The 21835-nt window shown below is 46.3% G+C and overlaps 1 protein-coding gene across 4 annotated transcripts in view; it reads left to right on the plus strand.

The window, feature by feature from the left end:
* LOC119457931 (ATP-binding cassette subfamily G member 4-like) overlaps nucleotides 1–21835 on the plus strand; it is a 96850-nt gene that overhangs the window by 65374 nt on the left and 9641 nt on the right. For all 4 annotated transcript variants that reach the window (XM_037719697.2, XM_049670564.1, XM_037719699.2 and 1 more), the window contains exons 7-11: nucleotides 12781–12904; nucleotides 15077–15191; nucleotides 16602–16768; nucleotides 17074–17163; nucleotides 20718–20886. In XM_037719697.2, the coding sequence (XP_037575625.1) occupies nucleotides 12781–12904; nucleotides 15077–15191; nucleotides 16602–16768; nucleotides 17074–17163; nucleotides 20718–20886 (665 nt within the window). The remainder of the gene's footprint in view (nucleotides 1–12780; nucleotides 12905–15076; nucleotides 15192–16601; nucleotides 16769–17073; nucleotides 17164–20717; nucleotides 20887–21835) is intronic.

The raw sequence follows: 21835 nt of genomic DNA on the forward strand, positions 1-21835 counted from the left end.
ACACTTTCGCGCTTAACTAACGCTAAAGTCATTATCATCGTGAAGCAGGCTACCCATGCACTGTATTCTGCGTGATCTGCACCCCGACACTTCAGCTGGTAACCTTTATTAGTGATTTTTAAGTTCGAATTATGTCTCTCAATCAAGTAGAAGGCAGAAAACATCGCAGTCATTCCACTCTGTGAATGTGAGCTACCAGCGGAGCTGTTGTTCGGCAGTACGCACTACATGCGGCCTCCCCATACCATCACACGCAACATACTAACTGCCTATTCGATTCTTTGTGCAGGCGCGGAAATGCACCAAATGATCGATGCGCTCTACGGCCATTAGCTCTCCCTCGGCGCAGCCAAACCGAGCAGCTGACTAAGTCAGGAGCTGTCAAAACCGCATCACATTCACGCTTCTCGATCGACATTTCGAACGTTACCAATCACGATCAAATCGTTCTCGAACCCCAGTCAGTTGCACACCGCATGACTGATCGAATCCGAAATGTATGCAAAACGTCACTCTGGAATTTAGCATACGCACCCTTGTGCTCGTTACTGGCTTGGTACTTGCGGCGCTTCGCCGCATTCTCCGCTTCGCGTCACCCGTCTTCCTGTCGAGCCCGCTGATTACGGGAAGCCTTTTGGGCGCGATCTTGTCTGCTACTCGCCACCCGTTTTCTAGCTTTCCTCTTGCTGCGCCAGGTGTCAGCACATGCCTTACTGGTTTGCTCTGCCTCCTCATAAGGGCGCGGGAGTTTTGAGGCACGGACATTAAAAATCCATGGGAGAGTAGACATATACAGCTCCGCTGTAAAAAAAAAGGAGAGTGATGGATAATTATCAGGTTCCGCCTGCTAACACGCGTCCCTGCTGAAATTAAATTTGGTCAATCAAGTCTGCATGTCTTGGTTGGCTTACACCTTTCAGGACGCTTTCCCAGAGCAAATGCCAGCAAAGTTTAACATTTGCTGCTATGGCACTCCGATACCAAGAAATTACTCCCCAAGCGTGGTTCACGCAACACCTTTCTTAAATATTTCTTTAGGAAATATTGCCGTCTTGGTTCATACCACCTTGGCCTTTTTACGAGTTGTGCAGAGATAGCTTTTAGACGTGTAGCCTTAATGAAAACTAATAAAACCCGCCGTGAAGGCATAGTAGCTTTGAAGTTGCGGTGCTACGCCCGAGGAAACGGAATGAAATCCCGGCTGAGGTGGCCGCGTTTTGATGGGGCTAAATGCGAAAACGTGGTGTACCGTGCAATGGGTGCACGTTAAAGAACCCTAGCTCAAATGTATTCCCGAGTCCCCCACTTTGGTGTGGCTCTCACAATCATATCGTGGTTTTAACGCGACAGCGTTAATGGGTCCGTGTCGCAGAAAATCCGGCGTCGGCGTTGGCGTGCGATGTCGGTGTCCGTGGAGGAGAAAATCATCGCCCAACCAACCCGACCGCGCAGGCCCTCCACGTGGTGCAATCTTTATTTGCACCCGTCAGAGAGTCTGGGTGATCGGGGTGAGGGGTTTTAGACGTCGGCCGGAATCAGTTGGCTTCCGGCGGCGGCCTGGGCTTGACAGATGGCTTGTTTTGGGCTTGTTCTTACTGGCTATGAAGGGAGGATTCCCATGACTCTTTGTTCCCATGTAGACCGTTTAGCGCTGGGCAAGGCCAGAGCATGTGATTTAGGGTCGCTATGCCTTCACAGTTTTTGCATTTCGAAGAGTGCACCTCAGGATGCCATTTGTGTAGGATATACGGGTTTCGGAAGGTACCCGTCTGCAGTTTTCGCCAGATTACTTCTTCCTTCTTTGTGAGAGATCTATAGGGGGGAGGAAAAGTTCTCCTGCCCATTCTATAGTGTTGTATAATTTCTCTGTATGTGGTTAAGTCTCGCTTTTTGGACAGGGTGGATGCCTGCGCTGGGGCCCGGTGTGTAAGTCCTCGGGCGACCTCGTTGGCGATCTCGTTCCCTGTGAGTCCACTATGAGCGGGCGCCCATATTATTCTAATTAGGTCATTGGGTACGTTCTCCTTGCCTGCTTGCAGAATTTTGGCTTTACCATTTTTCTGACAGATTTCACTGTGAGAAATTCAATGTTTGTTCACCAAAACACTGGTAAGGTTTTGGTGAACAAACATTGAATTTCTCACAGTGAAATCTGTCAGAAAAATGGTAAAGTGCGACTTTACCATTCGGCGTCGGATTCGGCATCGGATTGTTTACCATTCGGCGTCGGATTGTAATTTGAATGTACGAGAAAACATAATTCTGTTACGAGTAAACTGAAACACGAACCCCTTTTCCAGCATTTCTACCAGACCTACAGCCGCGCTGTCGGGTACTTCACTTGCGAAAATGATATCCAGATGGCGCTCGCATCCTGGGCAGGTCAAATTTCTACTTCGCCTAGCTAATGCATTTTGGACACACGCGCGCGTCGGGGCAATAGCAAACAATTAATAAAATAACGGAAAAAAAGGTGCTAGGCCCTTCACATTTTAATATATTTATATTACAATTATATATTATTTATATTATAATATTAATATATTATATACTTATATTGCCCCTGGAAAAACGTCTTCCCAGGAATGCATTTCTGTTTGAAAGTGAATCCGACTTTAGGGGATCGTCTTAAGGGAAGCGCTTCCATTGAAAAAAAAATGCGATACGAACGGGGCCCGATAGCGCTATCACGTTCCACTCTTACACGCGAAGCTTAAGCGACCTCCATTTTGTGTGTGTGTGTGTGTGTGTGTGTGTGTGTGTGTGTGTGTGTGTGTGTGTGTGTGTGTGTGTGTGTGTGTGTGTGTGTGTGTGTGTGTGTGTGTGTGTGTGTGTGTGTGTGTGTGTGTGTGTGTGTGTGGTGTGTGTGTGTGTGTGTGTGTGTGTGTGTGTGTGTGTGTGTGTGTGTGTGTGTGTGTGTGTGTGTGTGTGTGTGTGTGTGTGTGTGTGTGTGTGTGTGTGTGTGTGTGTGTGTGTGTGTGTGTGTGTGTGTGTGTGTGTGTGTGTGTGTGTTTGACAAGTTTTATTTCGCGCGTATGACATGGATCACGAATACCGACGGCATTCAATACGTCTAATTGCATCGGACACTGGGGTTTTAATCGCTCTTCGCATGGAGCCCAACTGAGCTCTGCCGACTGAACCTTCCCGGAGCACAGCGTGCCGTCCAGCGCCTTCTTTCACGGCCGCAAGGAAGAGCGTACACCGTCTGTAACCCCACGTTTCGCACTCGTGTATTGCGAGATCAAACGAGGATTGCGGCGCCGGACGTTCTGTTACTTAAAAACTGCCAGCCCTTCCACTGGGGTGGAGATAGAAGACCAGCGAAGCTGTACTATGGTGGAAATTATGTATTTCCATTTGTGAATATTAAGATGTGATGGTGTAATTGGTTATTTGAACTATTAAACAATGAGAAATATATATGATCCGGTGGTTTTCATTTATTTAGTGACCACAGGGACCATAGCCTTATGGTCGCTACGGTACACCGCCCTAGGGTGTACGGCAAAGGTTCGCACGTTCTTCATAAACACGTCACCAACGACGCGCGCGTTCGGTGTGAACGCGGGCAAAACGCCGCCGCCGTCGACAACAGTTCTGCGCGTTGCTGACGTGCGCTGTCAAAACGCTGGCGTGAGCAAGCGCGCCAGCAGCAGCGAGCGAAGGTTCGTGCGGTCTATAGCTTCAACGGAAACTGAGAGGCGAAAGCACAGCGCATACAAAGGTAGGAGCAGTGCTGCAGATCGCTTTCAAGATACGGTGCGCGCGACCGCCCGTCGCGGTGCAAAGTACAAGTACGCAGTTAATTGCTCGCAGAGCAAAAGCTGCACTCTCTCCCTCCCGCGCTGCCTTCCCGCTTTCCCCCTTTCGCGTGGGTGATTGAGTCGCCAGTTCCCCTTGCGCCCGGTCGCAGGATACGCATTTGGTGCCGCAGCTAAACGTCGCCTCCCCTCTCTCCCTCCCGTCCCTCCACGGTCTTTCGCGCTACAGAAGAAGTCGCGTTTGCTCTCCGCCGTGCGTTCGCTCCTCGTGAAACCGCGCGTCCCTCGCGCGCTTCACTCGCACATACAGCATACGCTAATGAGAGTTTTTTTGTACACGCGAACACGGCCATTGGAGACAAAGCCCTTAAAAGCTTCGCTGTAATATGAATTCGCAAGTGTGGGGTCGCCTCCACAATATTCTTTTTTTAAAGCAGGCGAAGATAACGGGTAAACAGGCGTCTTACGAGATGGATGGTTAGTATACCGCAGGAGGAACAATTACTATTGCCTAAAAGTCACGAGAGTCGGGCAACCGTGCGAGGGTTGCCCAAGATTGCATCCGCACCGCGTTCTTCAGCTTCAGTAACTAGATATCATTAGGAACTTCATTTGCGATGTCCTTCCGTCGTCCTCAACAGTTTCGCAAGCTATTTCTTCGAGTGATACCGCCTGCCGATGACATATCAGAGGAGCATTTCTATGGGAGTGACCAATTCCAATTGTTATAGACAGATTTGTCTATAACAATTTGTCTAGACAGACACTCAGTCCAGGACCCCGTGAGCCGCTGCCGCTCGGTGCGCTCTCCTAACCAGATTGTGGTGATCCCTGGAGTCCACGCTATAGACAGCAAAGCTTCCCACCGTTAGAAGTTCGGGTGATGGTTTGCACGGCATCGAGCCCTGATAAAGCGTGGCCGGTGTGTTGCAGTCGGGACAAATGTATGGTATGGATATTGCGTATGCAAATGAACGCACGGGCATGACGCCCACTTCCAACAGCAAGCGTTTCCAAGTATTTGTGATGTATCCCTCAGACGTACTTGGAAATGCTTGTTGTTGGAAGCTGGCGTCGTGCCCATGGGTTCATTTGCTCGTTTCGTGTCCTCGTCTCGTTTTCCCAGCGCAGCATAAAGTCAAGGGCGAGACATACAAATAATTAAGGGTAATTAAGAGCGACGCTAAAGCGCGCGCGCGTGTCTCGCATGTGTGAATTGTTTTATTAGGCCTTTGTAGAGGTGCGCTAGTTGATCTTTCATTACCGAGTAAGTTGCACTACGCTGGTCACTCGAAAAATACGCGAATGGTGAAGGAAACAAAACACGACTTCGCACGTCGTTTCGTGTCTTGTTTCGTCTAACGGTCGTGCATGTTTGTTTGTTTTTTCGTTTTTTTTTTCAGTAACCTTTGCATTGGAACTTACTGGGATGGGAATTATGTGTATCCTGAAACTGATGCTCGGTCATGCGCAGTGGCTTGTGGGCCAACCGTTGTGTAGAAGGGAAGCGGCATAACTTCGGCGCACCTACTGTGGGCTGCGGAGGAAATGCATTGAAACCCTGGAATTTCAGCTCGAGAAACCTCTCGTGGCAGTACCGCAGGCTTGTGCTACTGCTTTGGGACGCTCAACGCTTCGATTTAGACGCAGTTACCCAGTAGTTTTTTATTTATTTAGGTAGTTACTACGTTAACCTTGCCTATAATGAAGCTGGAAGCGAAATGCGATGCCAAGAGTCGCCTGAATAGGCACATTGCAGTACAACACACATTCACGCTAAAACGGGGCATTATAACTGTACAGTGTGATGCGTAAAGGTTAGCAGACACCATGCTCATAACTATACTTAAGCAGGATTGAACTTCCTTGGATACGAAATAATATAAAAAAGAAACTTGAAAAATTATGTCCACTGCAAAATAGACACATAGTTAAGAGCTGCAGCCTCCGAAAGATCAGCTGTTGTCTCTCTGTGCAGCGTAGTTGTTGAAAGTTGTGCAATCTTTCTTTTTTTTTTTAACACGAAAGTGTTTTATTCCGGGGTCCACCAAGACTTCACTGACGTATTTCCGTCACGGAAATACGTCATAGAACATAATACAAAGAAAGAAACCAGAAGAAAAAGTTCCACAAACATGCAAAATTTGGGAATCGAACCCACGACCTCTCGGTCCGCGACGATAGATCGCCGAGCGTTTAACCCATTGCGCCACAAACGCATTCGCAGAGAGCTACACAGACGCGCCTTATATATCTAACACTCCTCCGTGTACCCGCGCTCTTGCTCGGGGCGGTGCCGCCGCCTATGAGCAGAAAAGAGAAGTACTGCATTATGACACTAAAGCCCGGGATACATGGAGCGAACTTTCTCGACGAACTTCACGCGTCAAGTAACGACGCGGCGACACGACGCAGGATGTTTGCTGTGTTGCAATACATGCGGCGAACGCCGCCGCGCGTTGGCCGCCGTGTTGGCGGCGGTCCCGGCCGCCCGCTTCGAACTGAATTTGGCGTTGTCCTTGTAGAATTCACTTAGTTGGAAGCAAATGACTGCGTAAACGGCTTTCGCTTAGTCTCAGGCCGCTTCGACGACAGAGTATTATGGATAACCTTGAGTAGTTTTCGAGATCGCTTCTCGTTTCAAACGCGTCTAAGCCTAGCGAAAGAAATATCCGATGCCAACGCCATCTATCGGGGAAGTCGGGAGATAGGCATGACGACAGCATGTGGCCTCTGAGATCAGAAGATTTCTGTTGAAGGTTGTTGTAGAGAGCTTGCACTGCTTGTCTGTTTCCTCGCAGATCAGCGGATATGGGATGTACAAATACAACGCGATTCCTGAGAGATCATACTAGGAACTACTCAATCGGTGCAGAGACATGCAGACACGACAACACCAACGCGATTGCAGACGACGCGAAAAGGCGCGCGCGCGCGAAACACCAGCATGCATTGCGACCGGAACTAGTGCCTCCTGATTGGCTGTCGTCCACCGCTGCGCGCTAGACGCTTCCGGCGGCGGCGTTCGCCCGACGAAAATGTTTGGACAGGCAGATCGGCTGCGGACGGCAAATTTCTTGACGCCGGCCGTCGGACGTTCGCCGCCCGACGAAGTTCTTCGCTCGGACGCCGGTTATTCGCTCCATGTATTCCGGCCTTAACGCGCACCGACAGTGAACGCTTCGGTGGTCTCAGTACTACGACGCCTCGATGCCAGCATTCGAAGGGACGCTGGCATCAAGAAGCACTACCAACGCCACCTAGGTGGCGTTCACCGTACTCAGCACAGCGGAGCGTGGCCTCCGCAATTAGCTCTGAAAATGTTTCTGAAGTTGATCGCGGAGGCTGCAATTACGACGCGCTGTACGCGCTGATTTGACTCGGTGACGATTCAGTTACGTGCTTTGTCTTGCGCGTTGTATTAGTGTGTCAGTTACGTGCTTCGTCTTTCGCGTTGTGCTAGCGTGTGCAGCGTAGTGCAGCTTCCATATGCACGACGGTTGCTCATGGTCATCGACGTTGGTAGTCGTGATGGAGGAGACGTGCCACCAGGCGTCAGCGTGGGTGCATCAACGCCTAAGGGCGCTTTAGCCACAAAACACCAATAGACATTATATATCAATGTGCAATAAACATTACACTACTTCTGTGAAGACACGTTTCACTTTCGTGTTCTATACCGATTCCTATATAAGAGGGATCAACCACATTTTTGACAGAAGAGTGTAAATTCTCTGTTGCATGCAGTGAAGTAATGTCTGGCTCACATGTTCACAGCAGCCTCTACGACAGATTGGCAACATTTTCTTACTATATTGAAAAGGTGCTTAGGGCCCCTTTTGCAGTATAGTGCTGGGGTACCAAACGTGCAATTGGATTGGTCAGTTCTCTGCCACCGAGCTGTCTAGCCGAATATTTTCAGAGGCCGTCAGATTGAACTATCGTCCGGTGCCCTCTCCTCCAGAGCAACACTCCACCAACTTGCAGCAATGGCACTATAGTTCTGCTGCATAGGCGTGTTGGTACCTGTTTTGTTTTCCTAACTAAAATACCTCCTCCAGACGGAGTTTAGCTACTGGGAGTAATATTATGTTGTCACATGTATCTTCGGTAACAGGTTTCGTTCCCTAGGCCTGACTTTAAGTAGATGGGCGCAGTAATGCGGTTTGCTTGGCACCGTTAGTTCAGCGGCTCGACGTTCAACGTGCAAAACATTGCGCAACGCTGAAGCGAGACGTGCATACATAATGCGTCGTAAACGACCGCTCTCCGCTCAGACGTCGCCGACATTTCAATGCGTGGCAGGCGGCCAAGGTCTTCTTTATCTCGCAGGGTGTAAGGACGCCGCAGATTGTGATTAAAAGGGCGTGTGAAAAGGCCACCGCACGAGAAAATTCGTTTGTTTCTGTTGCCAACGCAGCCATGGGTCAAACCATCGCAGTTGTTTGGATGCTCGCTGCACGCACGTTCGACTGCTTGGCACTAAAAACGCAACAGTATATTAGTTTACCGCTTGGGAGACCGGCTTCGGTGCTCATGTTTCCTTTTCCGTTAGGATAATCTGACAGGTCCCTCTCAGAACCATCACAAAGAATGATTTGGGCGGTTTCTGTTTTGCAGATTACTGTAATGAATGTCATAAACCAGCCTCCTTTAAAAATGTTTTATATTAAAGCGAAACTTTCTTTGCCTCTGGCGTGGGGCAGGGCGTTCGTCATCGTTTCCTCGCAGTGTATATTTGTGGATATATATGAACAACTTGGGTCACCGGGTACGTACAACAGGGCATGTGCCTCGGGGTATGCGCCCATTATCGGACCATCCCCCAAAATGGATGCGCCACGTGACACAAGGGGTGTGTACTGCTAAATGTAATTAGATATGTCTCATACTTCTATGTGCCATACACATCTCATCGACGTTCTTCACTCGACAAGCATCATGCACCACTTTCGTCACCGAAACGCAAGCAGCTAACAGCTCCAGGCGACGAGGCTATGGCGACCTCGCTAGCTCAAACAAGCTTCGCGTCATTTAGATCCCAACATTGCGCTGGATCGGCCTGTTTTTTTTTTTTTTTTGTTTTTTTTTAACACGAAAGTGTTTTATGCCGGGGTCCACCAAGACTTCACTGACGTATTTCCGTCACGGAAATACGTCATACGGAAATACGGAATGACGTTCTTACAATGTACACGAACATAATACAAAGAAAGAAACCAGAAGAAAAAGTTCCACAAAGATGCAAAATTTGGAAATCGAACCCACGACCTCTCGGTCCGCGACGATAGATCGCCGAGCGTTTAACCCATTGCGCCACAAACGCATTTGCAGAGAGCTACACAGACGCGCCTTATATATCTAACACTCCTCCGTGTACCCGCGCTCTTGCTTGGGGCGGTGCCGCCGCCTACGAGCAGAAAAGAGAAGTACTGCATTATGACACTAACGCGCACCGACAGTGAACGCTTCGGTGGTCTCAGCACTACGACGCCTCGATGCCAGCATTCGAAGGGACGCTGGCATCAAGAAGCACTACCAACGCCACCTAGGTGGCGTTCACCGTACTCAGCACAGCGGAGCGTGGCCTCCGCAATTAGCTCTGAAAATGTTTCTGAAGTTGATCGCGGAGGCTGCAATTACGACGCGCTGTACGCGCTGATTTGACTCGGTGACGATTCAGTTACGTGCTTTGTCTTGCGCGTTGTATTAGTGTGTCAGTTACGTGCTTCGTCTTTCGCGTTGTGCTAGCGTGTGCAGCGTAGTGCAGCTTCCATATGCACGACGGTTGCTCATGGTCATCGACGTTGGTAGTCGTGATGGAGGAGACGTGCCACCAGGCGTCAGCGTGGGTGCATCAACGCCTAAGGGCGCTTTAGCCACAAAACACCAATAGACATTATATATCAATGTGCAATAAACATTACACTACTTCTGTGAAGACACGTTTCACTTTCGTGTTCTATACCGATTCCTATATAAGAGGGATCAACCACATTTTTTTTTGTGTGTGTGTGTGTGTGTGTGTGTGTGTGTGTGTGTGTGTGTGTGTGTGTGTGTGTGTGTGTGTGTGTGTGTGTGTGTGTGTGTGTGTGTGTGTGTGTGTGTGTGTGTGTGTGTGTGTGTGTGTGTGTGTGTGTGTGTCTTTTACACACACACACAATGTCTTTTACAAGCATGGCATTTTTACAAAGGTGCCCAGCTTCACATTTTTCAAGTAACCAGCTCTTTTTACATTATATAACAGTAACATCCACCCGAGTGTGAACGTTTTGAATTCTTTTCGTCAGGCTTAAAGTTAACATAGATCAGAATAAAATTGACAGGAGCCAACCAAATAAATGTAACTACAGCGTCAGACATCATGCTATACAGCATACATATAAACACGTCTGGTGTTGAAATCAAGTGCATGCATGTTTTCCTGTAATTATCAATAACACCGACGCCATTTCCCACGTTACGAAAAACAATGTTTTTCCTTTTCATGTTTCATGAGCAAGATGTGGCTCCCATACGTCATTTGGATAAGACATGGCCGGTATAGCGTATGAAGGTTTGACCCGCTCTTAACCTACGCGGTTACATTTTTGTGTGCTCACGTGCTTCTTGTTGCCGACGTTGTCGTTAAGGCCAACCCACATTCAGGGTTTCTGCCGGCGTCCGCTGGCGCTGCCGGAAGAAACGGCATCGAAGCGGAGCCAGGCACCAAACCGAAACGCCGATGGCTGGAGAGGCCAGATGTCGACGTCGGCTGGCGAGCTATGCGAGATATCCTCGCGGGCGCCGATATCGGCGATGCCGACAGCATGAAGGCTACAACCACGTGTAGACAGCGCCGTGACGGCAGCGGCACAATGACTACGGCTTGACTACTAGGGCGTGATGGCGACCATGATGTGACAACAACGGCCACAAGACGACGACATGTCGACAACTTCATGACGACCACGGCGGGACCTCGACGGCATGACACGCCTTCATGAAGATAACGGCAGGACAACGACCACGGGACGATGGCAGCTTGACCACGATGATTTGACGACGGCATGTGTTGAGTTGTTCTCTTCTTCCATGCTACGTACAGATGCAGCGTGACAAACCGTTCAAGACAGACCGAAAACCTACCTATCCATATGTCGGTGGAAGAAACAAAGAATGCTTCGCATTAAAAGTAAACTATGAGGAATCGCTCAACGTACTCAGAACGCTGAAGTCCACTGTCATTCAGCTGCAATCCACTGCATTAAAGGTTGAAACATCCAAGCCTGTGCGACTGGTATCGTTATTTATAATAAACAGCAACAGCCACTTATAAAGTATGAAGCGTATGCACTTTTACTCCTGTAATGCCCAAACCATCTTATATGCTACGCTGAGCTTCGTGCCTCAAAATTCCCATTTAAACGTGAGAAGCTTAAGAGGAAGCTTTAGTTCGGGTGCTCCTATCTAAACACATGTAAAAGGAGAATTCTTTTTTTTGACGGCAACCACTGCACCAAATTTTGACGAGGTTTGTTGCATTTAAAAGAAAAACTTGAAATCTGGTGAGTGTTGGTTTCGAATTTTCCATTTGGGTCGTCAATCGTTTATTAAAAGCTGGCAAAAATCGCAAAATTTTAGAAAACGAAATTATCAAGTAACTCTGCAATGAAAAATGATATCATAATTCAGTACATTGTATCTAATAGTACATCTAAAGCGGACAAAATTTATATATTAAGCATGAGTCTACAAAAATAGTAATATGGAAATACAGCTTTTGCAGAAACTGTACACAATGTAACGAATTCACGTAAGGTATAAATTGACATATCGAATTTGTCCGCTTTAAATGATCTAATGAATGTCGTTTACCGAACCACAATAACTGTTGCTGATTCACAACTATTAATTTGTAAACTTCGTGCTACTATTCTTTTTCGAACTTCCGAATTTTTGAAAATACTTTGAAGAAAAGTCAGGCCATAAATGGAACTTCCGCTTGCAACTGTCACTATAGTTTAACTTTCTCTCTCAAATGCAACAAGGTTCATTAAAATCGGTCCAGGGGTTATCTCATAAAAGTGATTCTGAGTTTTACATGTATTCAAATTGGCCGCATCCGAGTTGGGCCTGACCTAAAGCTTCCGCTTAACGCAAGATCTATAGTTCTGCTTTTCATATGCTAGAGTGAAGTTTCACCTGTGCATGGCTCAGCAAGCCACTTACTAATTAAATCATAATTATAGTAAATACATGTTAGGTAAAGTAACATTTCATTTTTTATACAAGTGCGCTTTCCGTGGCCAAAAAAATAGAGGACCAAGTTTTGCCAATATTACTTGACGTGGAACGGTATGTGCGTTCGGGCTTTAAAGGGCTAGAGACCTTGCTTAGAATTTTGGAATAACTCGCCCTAGTGTCCTTCTTTTAGTTCTTTTTCTTGCTTTTTGATAAATAAATTCAGATCGCCGTCAGGATCATTGAGATAGTTCAAGTTCTCACATTTTATGACACAAAGAACACAAATCACGCAATGAGCAATGACAGCTTGTAAAAAAAACAGAACTGAACTAAAAATAAAATTAAAGCCCACTGACTGTCGGTCCACATTCAGCTTGAGTAACCACCATTGCAGCGCAGGGGAATGCACGCCAAAATATTTCCCACGGTACTTGCATCGCCCCAGTAACCCTCAGCACTCGTCCTACATTTTTTGTATTTTTTTTCTTGTTTCTTTGCTTATTTGCACTGCTTAACCTGAACTAACTCTGAGATGTACTCTTCAACTAAGCGAAGAGTAGTAATTAGTGTAACCCGTTGCGCAAAATTACTTACACACACATGTAATCAAAAAATTATTTTATACCTGCCATTATTATAGAGCATGCACCTTATACAAAATCTCACTATTTCTCGTAGCAAATGCGATTCACACTCTCATCCGAGAGTATGAATAAATGCCATTGTGACACGTATGAAGAAAGCATCAACTAGACCTCGGTGTCAACGTGATTTCGTCTCTATGTCACAGTGGTCTGGACAGCTCCAACGCTCTGCAGTGCATCCTGACGCTCAAGCAATTCGCCCAGAAGGGTCACACGGTGACGTGCAGCATACACCAGCCGAGCTCGAGGATCTTCCAGCTGTTTGACCGAGTAAGAATAACCCTCTGTTTTGTCCCACTCCTTTCAGTTTTTCGTGTGATTCCCATAGAGAAAGACGATGTGTTAATGTTTTATTATAACGTAGCAATTAAGACACGCTTTGTTCCGGTTTCGGTTCCTATATTCTGGCTTATATAGTATGTATACATACGAACCGCCCCTATGTATTATCCCGAATGAAGTATTAGGGTAAGAAATTGAAGAGAAACAGTATGCTCTAAATCAGGAGTTCTCAAGCATGTTCGCTCCAGGGAACCTTGCTAAGCTTCATGACGTGCCAAGGAACCCCCCTCCCCCAAATTAACCGAAATAAAATGTCCGAAATAACCGAATGTCGCATTGTCGAGGGTATGAAGAAAACAATAACATGCCTAACTACGTCAACACGCTTTTATTTACGCAATGAATCAGCAAATCCTGCTTATATTTAGCACAAGACCAGTGCGGAAGCTGAAATTCTCATCATCTCATGGCTGATTAGCGCTAGCAGCGGCGAAGGCCTCGCGCGCGTACATCCCGATTATTTTATTCGCCAGTCAACTGCTCGCCAACAAATTGTCCGTCCATCACGATGTAGCCGGTGCTCTTAATCTTCGATAGCTTTGCACTGAGTCGAAGCAAAACTACTTCTTCCCGCAACCGCTGTGGACGAAACCGCGGCCGCTTTCGACGCGTTCATGGACGGCGACTTTGCGGTTCAGAAGGCAGGCGGCCGACGCACGCACCAACTCAAAACGAAACTACCGTTCGCTGCAAGAAGTGCCGATGAAACCGCGGTTTCTATCGGCGCTACCATGGATGGCGACTACGCATTTGTGAAGGCACGCAGCCGACGCGCGCACCGAGTGAAAACGAAACTACAGTTTGCCGCAACCGCTGCGGACGAAACTGCGGTGGTTATCGACGCGATCGTGGATGGCGACTACGCACTTATGAAGGCATGCGGCATGCCGCCAATGCGGTGTTACGCGCGGCGATAAACGCGAGAATAAAGTCTTTAAGGGCACAATTAGACACGAAGCGCTCCGGCATTGCTGTCAATCAAGCGCACGATTGCCGCTGCTGAGGACCACGGCGATGCGGACTGAGCCGCTTCGTTTCGGTTGGACGCTAGCGCCGTTCTTGCTCTTGAGCAGCACGCATTTGCGACGCTACGCGCATTTTTTTTCTTCATTTTTAATTCCTCCAACGTATACATCAGTGCGCACGCAATCGGCACCTACGCTATCTACAAACGGGAGAAATGAGCATGTTGGTAAATTACGGCCTCCGAGATTCAAGTGCGAAAGCTTACGCGTGCTGCCCCTTTTCGGAGGTTGGATGGCAACAAGCTGCTTGCGGATTTATTGCGCAGTTCGCGCGTTGCCGTTACGCACTGTGGTGTGCTTTTTGACACTCGGGCATGAGTAATGGAGGTTCTGTGGATCAAGCGCACCTCGTTTTCGCCGTTTTAGCCACTTGGTGACGCGGAACCACGGAAAATTTATCAGTGGCTCGCGGAACCCCGAGCAGGGGCCTGCGGATCCCCAAGGTTCCGCGTGACCCACTTTGAGAACTCATGCTCTAAATCAATGTTTCTCAAAAGTTCTGTCATCACAGACCTCTTCAATCGCTAACATGCTATTTAAGGAGCCCCTTCAAACTCATTTATTTTACTAAAAAAAAAGAAACATGCACAAAAGCAAAAACTAGTTGTCACTCTGGGAACGGAACAACTAAAATGCTGTTACATTTCTACTGATCAGAATACGCTTAGGTACATTACGTGTGGCTCAAAGTATACAATAAAATGGAATGGTTACGGTGCATGTCAGAAACCAGGGTTGATGTTTGAGAATCGACATTAGCTTATTACAAGTATATATTCAAGGCATTGCCGAGTCAAAGGGAACTAAATAGTAACTGTTTCATGTTTTCATATCGTGTGTGTCAAAGTGTGGATGGTTCCTTCACAGGTGTGGGGTGGTAAAAAAATGTATATTAGGGATGTTAACTTGCTTTCCGAACAGGCGATCCTAAGTAAGCCGTCTCTAAAGCGAATCCTGCCGTTCTTCGCGACCTCTCTCGAGGACACACATTGACTATTTTTCCGATACTCCACCAAAAATCAATCCGCCTAAAAAAAAACAATGTATCTGTCCTTTTTTTAATGTCATCGTGCAGCTGTACGTCCTGGCGGATGGTTACTGCCTGTACCACGGCGCCGTTCGGGACCTCCTTCCTACTCTGACAGCCAACGGTCTACAGTGCCCTGCATTCTACAACCCCGCAGACTTTTGTAAGACGATCGCTGCGTTGAGAGTTTCTTTGTAATGTCATGGTGTTGTTTTGACTGCTAACGGATACCGTCGTTGTGCGTATGTAATTTAACGGTTCTTCTGCTATTCCTACTACAAAAGTAAATAAAGAAAGTACACAAAGTTATATACACGTACGTAACTGTGCCACCTGTTCAAGAGCCAACGAATCGCCGGTGCCGTAATTGCGGGTCAACATCTCCTTCTGTCATATCAATAAATTAACACCGGACCAGAACGCCTGTTACGCATAATTACATAATAATGCAACGCGTCTTCGCTCTTGAACAGGTTTCTAAGCATAAAATAATTCTAAGTATACACTCTGGAGTCTACATTAGGCCAATCTCACAAATGCAGGTGAGCCTGAAAACGGAGCAACACATAGGAGTAGTTTCGGAGTTCGCGTTGACTTTGTGCGGATAACAGGTAGTTAGCATGAAATGCGTTGTGCAGGATGCCTCTAATGTAGCGAATAATTAATAGTAAAAGCAGTAGTCTAAGCAGCTATTTGCGCCAAATAATACAATAAGTTTCTTCATTGTCAGCAGAAATTTCCAGCATGCAGGGTTACAGTTACATTGTGTTCCACAGTGAAGCGTTTCTCCAAAAGTTCTCTTTCGAATCAACCTACTTTATTGTTTTGCTTTTCGTCAGTGGTTTAGAGCATCACACCTCATTTGCCTATCATGATCAAACAATCTGCGCCATGGACAGTAATAAAAAGAATCAAACGCAAACACTCATTCCAACCATCCTACTAGTTATGACCTACAATGCTTCCCAAAAACCAAGGTTAAGTGTTGAAGTGCTATTCAGCCCACGCGAGAACCAGTCAGGCAGTTAGTTTCGCTAGTGAAAGGTCTTTCATTGTTAAAATTTCAGTATCGGGGCAAAGCTGATCTTTCTGTTATACAAAAATTATACTTATGGGGGACATGAGAAATTGCGTGGCAATAGCCACTGAGCTAATTTAATAAATAAGTTGAACTCTTCAACACGTTTTAATTATGAATGTCGTATAGATATTAGCACTGTGGAATTGAAGTCCGTCAATGCTGAAAGCATGTCAAGGAACCTCTAAAACAGCATCGAACTTAAAATGTTGGGTCACCATAATTCGCATGGCAATTCTTTTGTGTTTCACATGGAGCTCTGCAATGCCTGAGGAAGGTTACCCGTTGTTATACAGCTGAAATGAAGAATTCGCACGACCTGGTACAGAAAATATTCGCGATAGCTGTGCACTCAAAAGAAAGCTGGCGGTATGCTGAGTGGGTCACTGCTCAGCAGAAATAGGAGCTGATGCTCACTGATGTTCAAATATTTCGAAACTTCCCATGTCTGAGTACCTTTGGACACTGATGTTACCTTTGTTTCATTGATTGCAGTGATCGAAGTGGCCTCGGGTGAATACGGTGACGTTAAAGGCGATCTCGTGCGCTATGCTGAACGACACAGCGATGTTTTTTCTACCAGTCCTGCCCCAAAGTCACTTGCCAACGGAGGAGATCATCTCAATGAACCACTTGCCGTACTAGCACCCTTGTTGAAGCAGGTACGTACCTTTAATATATGTGCTTACAATTCTTGTTTCTTTCTTTAAATATACTGAAAGCCAAACGGTGTATTGATTCAATGAACAGTTCATTATCGTACATGTCCACAAAGCTCATCTCCGCTTTAAATTAGCCAGAGAACGTCATCGTCCTCTCAACAGCACTATTTTGTCTTCAACTGCAAAGCATTGTTTCCGTGAGGCTCGTAAGAGTGGTCACGTGATCACTTACCTTTTCATACACCTGCCACCACATTGCGATTAAGCGAACGAGTTCTTCCAGCTGTACTGAATCTTTGTTGCAGGAGGACCACCGATACGTGACGACTGCCCCGTGCTCTGTGCAGATGAACGTTCTTCTGAAGCGCTGTTACTTGTCACTCATCAGAAATCCGGTGAGCGGACACGAAAGATGTGAATTTTGATTTGAACGTATTCAGAGCAATAACAATAAAAGCAATATATCAGTCAACCGGGCAATTTTAGTGACACTGTGAGCGAGGACACGTCAGCACAGCGAGCGTCACTTTGGCGACGCGTTTCTACACGGGGACGCTACTCTGGATAGTGTCAAATTGCGGTATGTTGTCGACTTCGCTATCTTGACAACTCTGATTGGCCCAGAGGGCTGCTATATGACACTTCTGAATGGCTCAAACTGCTGCCGTTACAGAAGTTGACAATATAGCGGAATTTGGCGGTGTCCACAATAGCACCCCAGGAAAGAAAAATTGCAATTTGAAATTGATGGTCATGTAGATAGTTAAATTAGTAGGTACATTATTCATTTGTTAGTTTCGGAAATGACGCTATGTAATAGTTTATAAAGGTATTGAGCAGAGCTTTTAGTGTAGAAAAATTAATGTATTAGAACCGCATTATCATGATGAAATGTAGCATTGTATCTAAGGCGAGCAGAAAAATAATGGTAATTTTCATTGCGGATGGCTCAAGGGCGCTTGTAACATTCGAACTCGCAAAAAAAGGCAAATTTACAATATATGTCATTCCTGCGTTGTGTAATTTTTATCTACTTTTGAAGCACTAACGACGCACCAAAGTAAGTTCGAGGAATGCACTGTAGTGTCACCAAGTGAGTGCCACTAAGCGAGTGACGCTAAGCCAGTGTCACTCGGCCTGAGAATGACACTGACGGCGAAGTGCACTCGCTAAAACTGGCGCTGAACTTGCCCGTCCGACCGGGGTATACGATCGTTGACGTACGTTTGATAGCCAATCTAGGAGCTCTATTCTAAACTGGAAAACTGCCGTTTCCTTTTTTTTATAATATACTGTAACTTTTTCAATATCACCTTTGACAGATTCCACAACTCTACTGCTTCCGCGGGTTCACTCGAATAGGTGGACAGTTACTTGCACGATGATGACGATGACGATAAAAACTTTTATTGAAAATAAGAAAGTAAACCTTGGGTTACGGGAAGATATGGTCAGGTCCCTAGTCCGGGACACCGTTCGCAAAAGCCGCTGTCCGTGCTCTTTCGATGAGGGCTCGTTGCTCCTCAAGGTCCGAGCTAGACAGGGCCGCCTCCCAGTCCTTCCACGTTGACTGATTTATTATGGCAATACTGCTATTTTTCTGACAAGCCCATACCATATGGTATAAGTGTGCCTTCTGGCCACAAAATCTGCACTGCGCCGAAAAAGACTCGGGCTCTATGGCGTGAAGCCTAGATGGAATATTAAATGACATAGTTTGTAGCCGACGGAGGTGACACTCTTCTGATTTATTAAGACCCCTAGCGGGCCCCGGCAGTGTCTGCCTCTCAAGGCGCAGATGCTGTAGTATCTCTGAGTATGTTGTTAACGGAGAGGGGGAGACAAAGTCAGCAAAGGAGGACGTAGAAGGATCCCGGGGAAGAAAAGCTCGGGCTGAAGCATGTGCACGCTCGTTTCCCTCAACCCCCTCGTGACCTGGTACCCATATCAGCTGCTTAGGTGCAGCGCGAGTCTTAGCTTGACTAAGAATTTTGCATGCCAGCGGCGTGATTCTATAGCACGCAAATAGTTTCTATAAGCCGCCTGCGAATCTGTAATGTATTCTGACGTGGAGTGTGTCGCGGCTAGGGCTATATCACCGCTTCCTCCTCAGTCAACGTTTCCCCGTCACGAACTGAAAGCCCGTCTACGAACTGCATTTGGTGCACCACTGAGATTATCGATATCCCCTTTACAGGACCCGCAGCGTCCACGAAGAAGGCTCCTTCTGTTCTGGAATAGCACTTGTTCATCATCTTGCTCCTTGCCACTCTTCTGGCCTGATGATGCTCTGGGTGCATGTTTTTAGGAAGAAGAAGTGTGAGGAATTTGTTCCGCCACTCCCGAGGAATATCTTGTCGTCCAGCCACTTGTTGCGGAAAGCAGATGTTCAAATCCTCCAAAACCTCGCGGCCCGTCTTGGTTGTGGCTAATCGCATTACCTGGCTTGTAAGATGGGCGCTAATCAATTCATCAGCCGTATTGTGTACTCCAAGTTGTATCAGACGCTCCGTTGATGTTTTCATGGGCAGACCGAGCGCCTTTTTATAAGCCGTTCGAATGATAACGTCCATGTGGTTTAGATCGCTTTTCCTCATCCGAAGGTACGGGGCCACGTACACTATTCGGCAGAGGATAAACGCCTGCACTAGCCTAAGGGTGTCCTTTTCCTGCATACCCCTGTTCTTGGTTGTGATCCGAGATATCATACGGATGACTTGCTCACACACCATTCGGAGCTTAGTGATTGCGGCTGCGTTCACGCCCTTGTTGTTAATGAGCAGCCCCAAAATGCGTAGTGTCTCCACCTCGGGAATAGGTGTGTCGTGGACCGAGATTTCCAGCGATGCAGTATCCCCCTTCCGGCGAAAGACTTGCACGAGAAATGAAAAAGCGTAATTGACTAAATAACAAAATTCCAATAATTTTAACTAATGACTTTTTCACGTATGTGGTAATTTCTTAATGGTAGCTGGTCGGTTCGCAAAGCGTATTCATTTAGAACGAAACCTCAAGATGACATTACTTTTGAGCATTCATTCCCAACGTGTGCTACAACATACGTTGGCGTGCCATTTATTTTTATGCTTCAATGCGTAAAATTGTGTTTTGCTTTAAAAAAATATTGAGCAACAGTGCAATTTGCCACAAGTTTCACGGCACATTTCAAAAGCGGTGCCATATTGAGAGTTCGTTCCAAGTGGACATGCATTGCACACTCACTGGCAACAATTCGTAAATCGTAACATGTGTACTAAAAACCCAATTCGTCCAATTTAGGTAATTAGTCAATCATGCACATTCGTTTGTTGTGCGAATAATGCTCCCCTCTTTGCGCTAGATCAACTACTCTAATTGTGCTATCGACTACGAATTTTTCTTTCATTCTCTATAATCTAAACAACAGTTGGTGTAGTATGTAACACATGTCACACATCCCCTTCTACTTATCCTTCCACATATATGTGTAGTCACCAACAATAGTTTGGAAGCCACGGCATCAGCCAAAAAAAATTGTCGCAGCACGACCGCGCAAAGTGGGATTCTTTCAATGCACTGAATTGCTCCAACACGCTCGCACATAGGCTCCACCAAATGATTTCAGCCTGGATGCGTATAGCGTGCAAAGAAAACAAATTTTGTCATGTTAACTCTGGTCTCCAAACTTTTGCTTGCGACTCTGCATATATTATCTGCTGGAGGATACTTTGGCAGGTACGCTAGGTTACCGTCAAGAGACTACGGAGAAGAAAATACGGCGCTGAAAATAAGCCAGCGGCAAACATTAACCTGTCGGCAAAAGAAAAGATATATATTTCATGTGGCTATGTCATGTAATCAACGAGGGTCGGCGCATTATTTCAGTGTGTCTTATGCTCAAATCCGGTATTGCCCTGCACGAGGTCTCTTCAGCTGTAATGCGAGAGATCGTATCGTCTGTCCGTTCCAGATGGTGTTCCACCTTCGGCTGGCCACACACCTGCTGGTCGGCGTGTGCATGGGACTCCTATATTACGACATCGGCGGCCGGGCCGACAGCTTCTTCAACAACGCCACGCTGGTTTTCTTCTGCGCCATCTTCCTCACCTTCACCGGCATGATGCCCGTCGTCCTCAGCTGTGAGTCGGCGAGAGCTGAAAAGAAAAATGAATTCTAATTTCGGCGAACTCCTCAAGAAGCGAAACTTGCGTAATTTCAGAGATTCGATGCTGTGAATCTTTCTTTTTTTGCGTTATTTTAACTCCACAAATCCGAAAGTATCATTCTTGCACAGATGAATTTGACAGCTCGGAATTCTGATTTAAACTCTAGCAACTTACTACTACTACCCTAAAGAAAAACTTGCGCAATTTCGGACATTCGCCGCAGTGATTTTTTTTTTTTTCCTTGTCTTAACTCCACAAAGCCCAAAGTATTATTCTTGCAAAGATCAATTTGACACCTCGAAATTCTGATTTCAGTTCTGGCAAATTAACACAGAACCCATAATAGCATGTTGACACGCTACAGAAAGTTTTTAGTTGTGGATAGTTCAGCAAACTAATTACTAATCATTTAAGTACTAAATTAATTAAGCTTCCTTCATTATAATTTGATTTTTGTATGAATGTACTTTTTGTAAAAAGAAATACGAGAAAGTTGTCTTAACTTTCTGTAATGTGAAATGGGGGAGGATGTTTGGGCTTTGTGGTGTTAACTTCGTACTTCAATGATGTTTAGAATAGCGAGTGTTTGTAATTGCCATAACTGCAGCACACCTCGCTCAATCCTTCGCACCGGTGCATCAGCGTAACGTCACAGCTTTCATTCTATATTCTTTTCATGTATCTATCTATCTATCTATCTATCTATCTATCTATCTATCTATCTATCTATCTATATTCTTGTATTCGGGAAGTAAAGTTCTGTAAACTTGTTGGGTTGAGTCTTCAGTTTCCTTAAAATGAACGCAATTTTCATTTCTTTTTACTGATGTACAGTTAACTAGACACGAGCTGATGCTCTAAACATTCATGACGTCACAGCGTGCTGGTGCGTAAAATTCCAGGGTGGCGTACCTACCAGCCT

Source organism: Dermacentor silvarum, chromosome 7 (genome assembly GCF_013339745.2).
Source record: "Dermacentor silvarum isolate Dsil-2018 chromosome 7, BIME_Dsil_1.4, whole genome shotgun sequence".
In the NCBI taxonomy this organism is placed as follows: Eukaryota; Metazoa; Arthropoda; class Arachnida; order Ixodida; family Ixodidae; genus Dermacentor; species Dermacentor silvarum.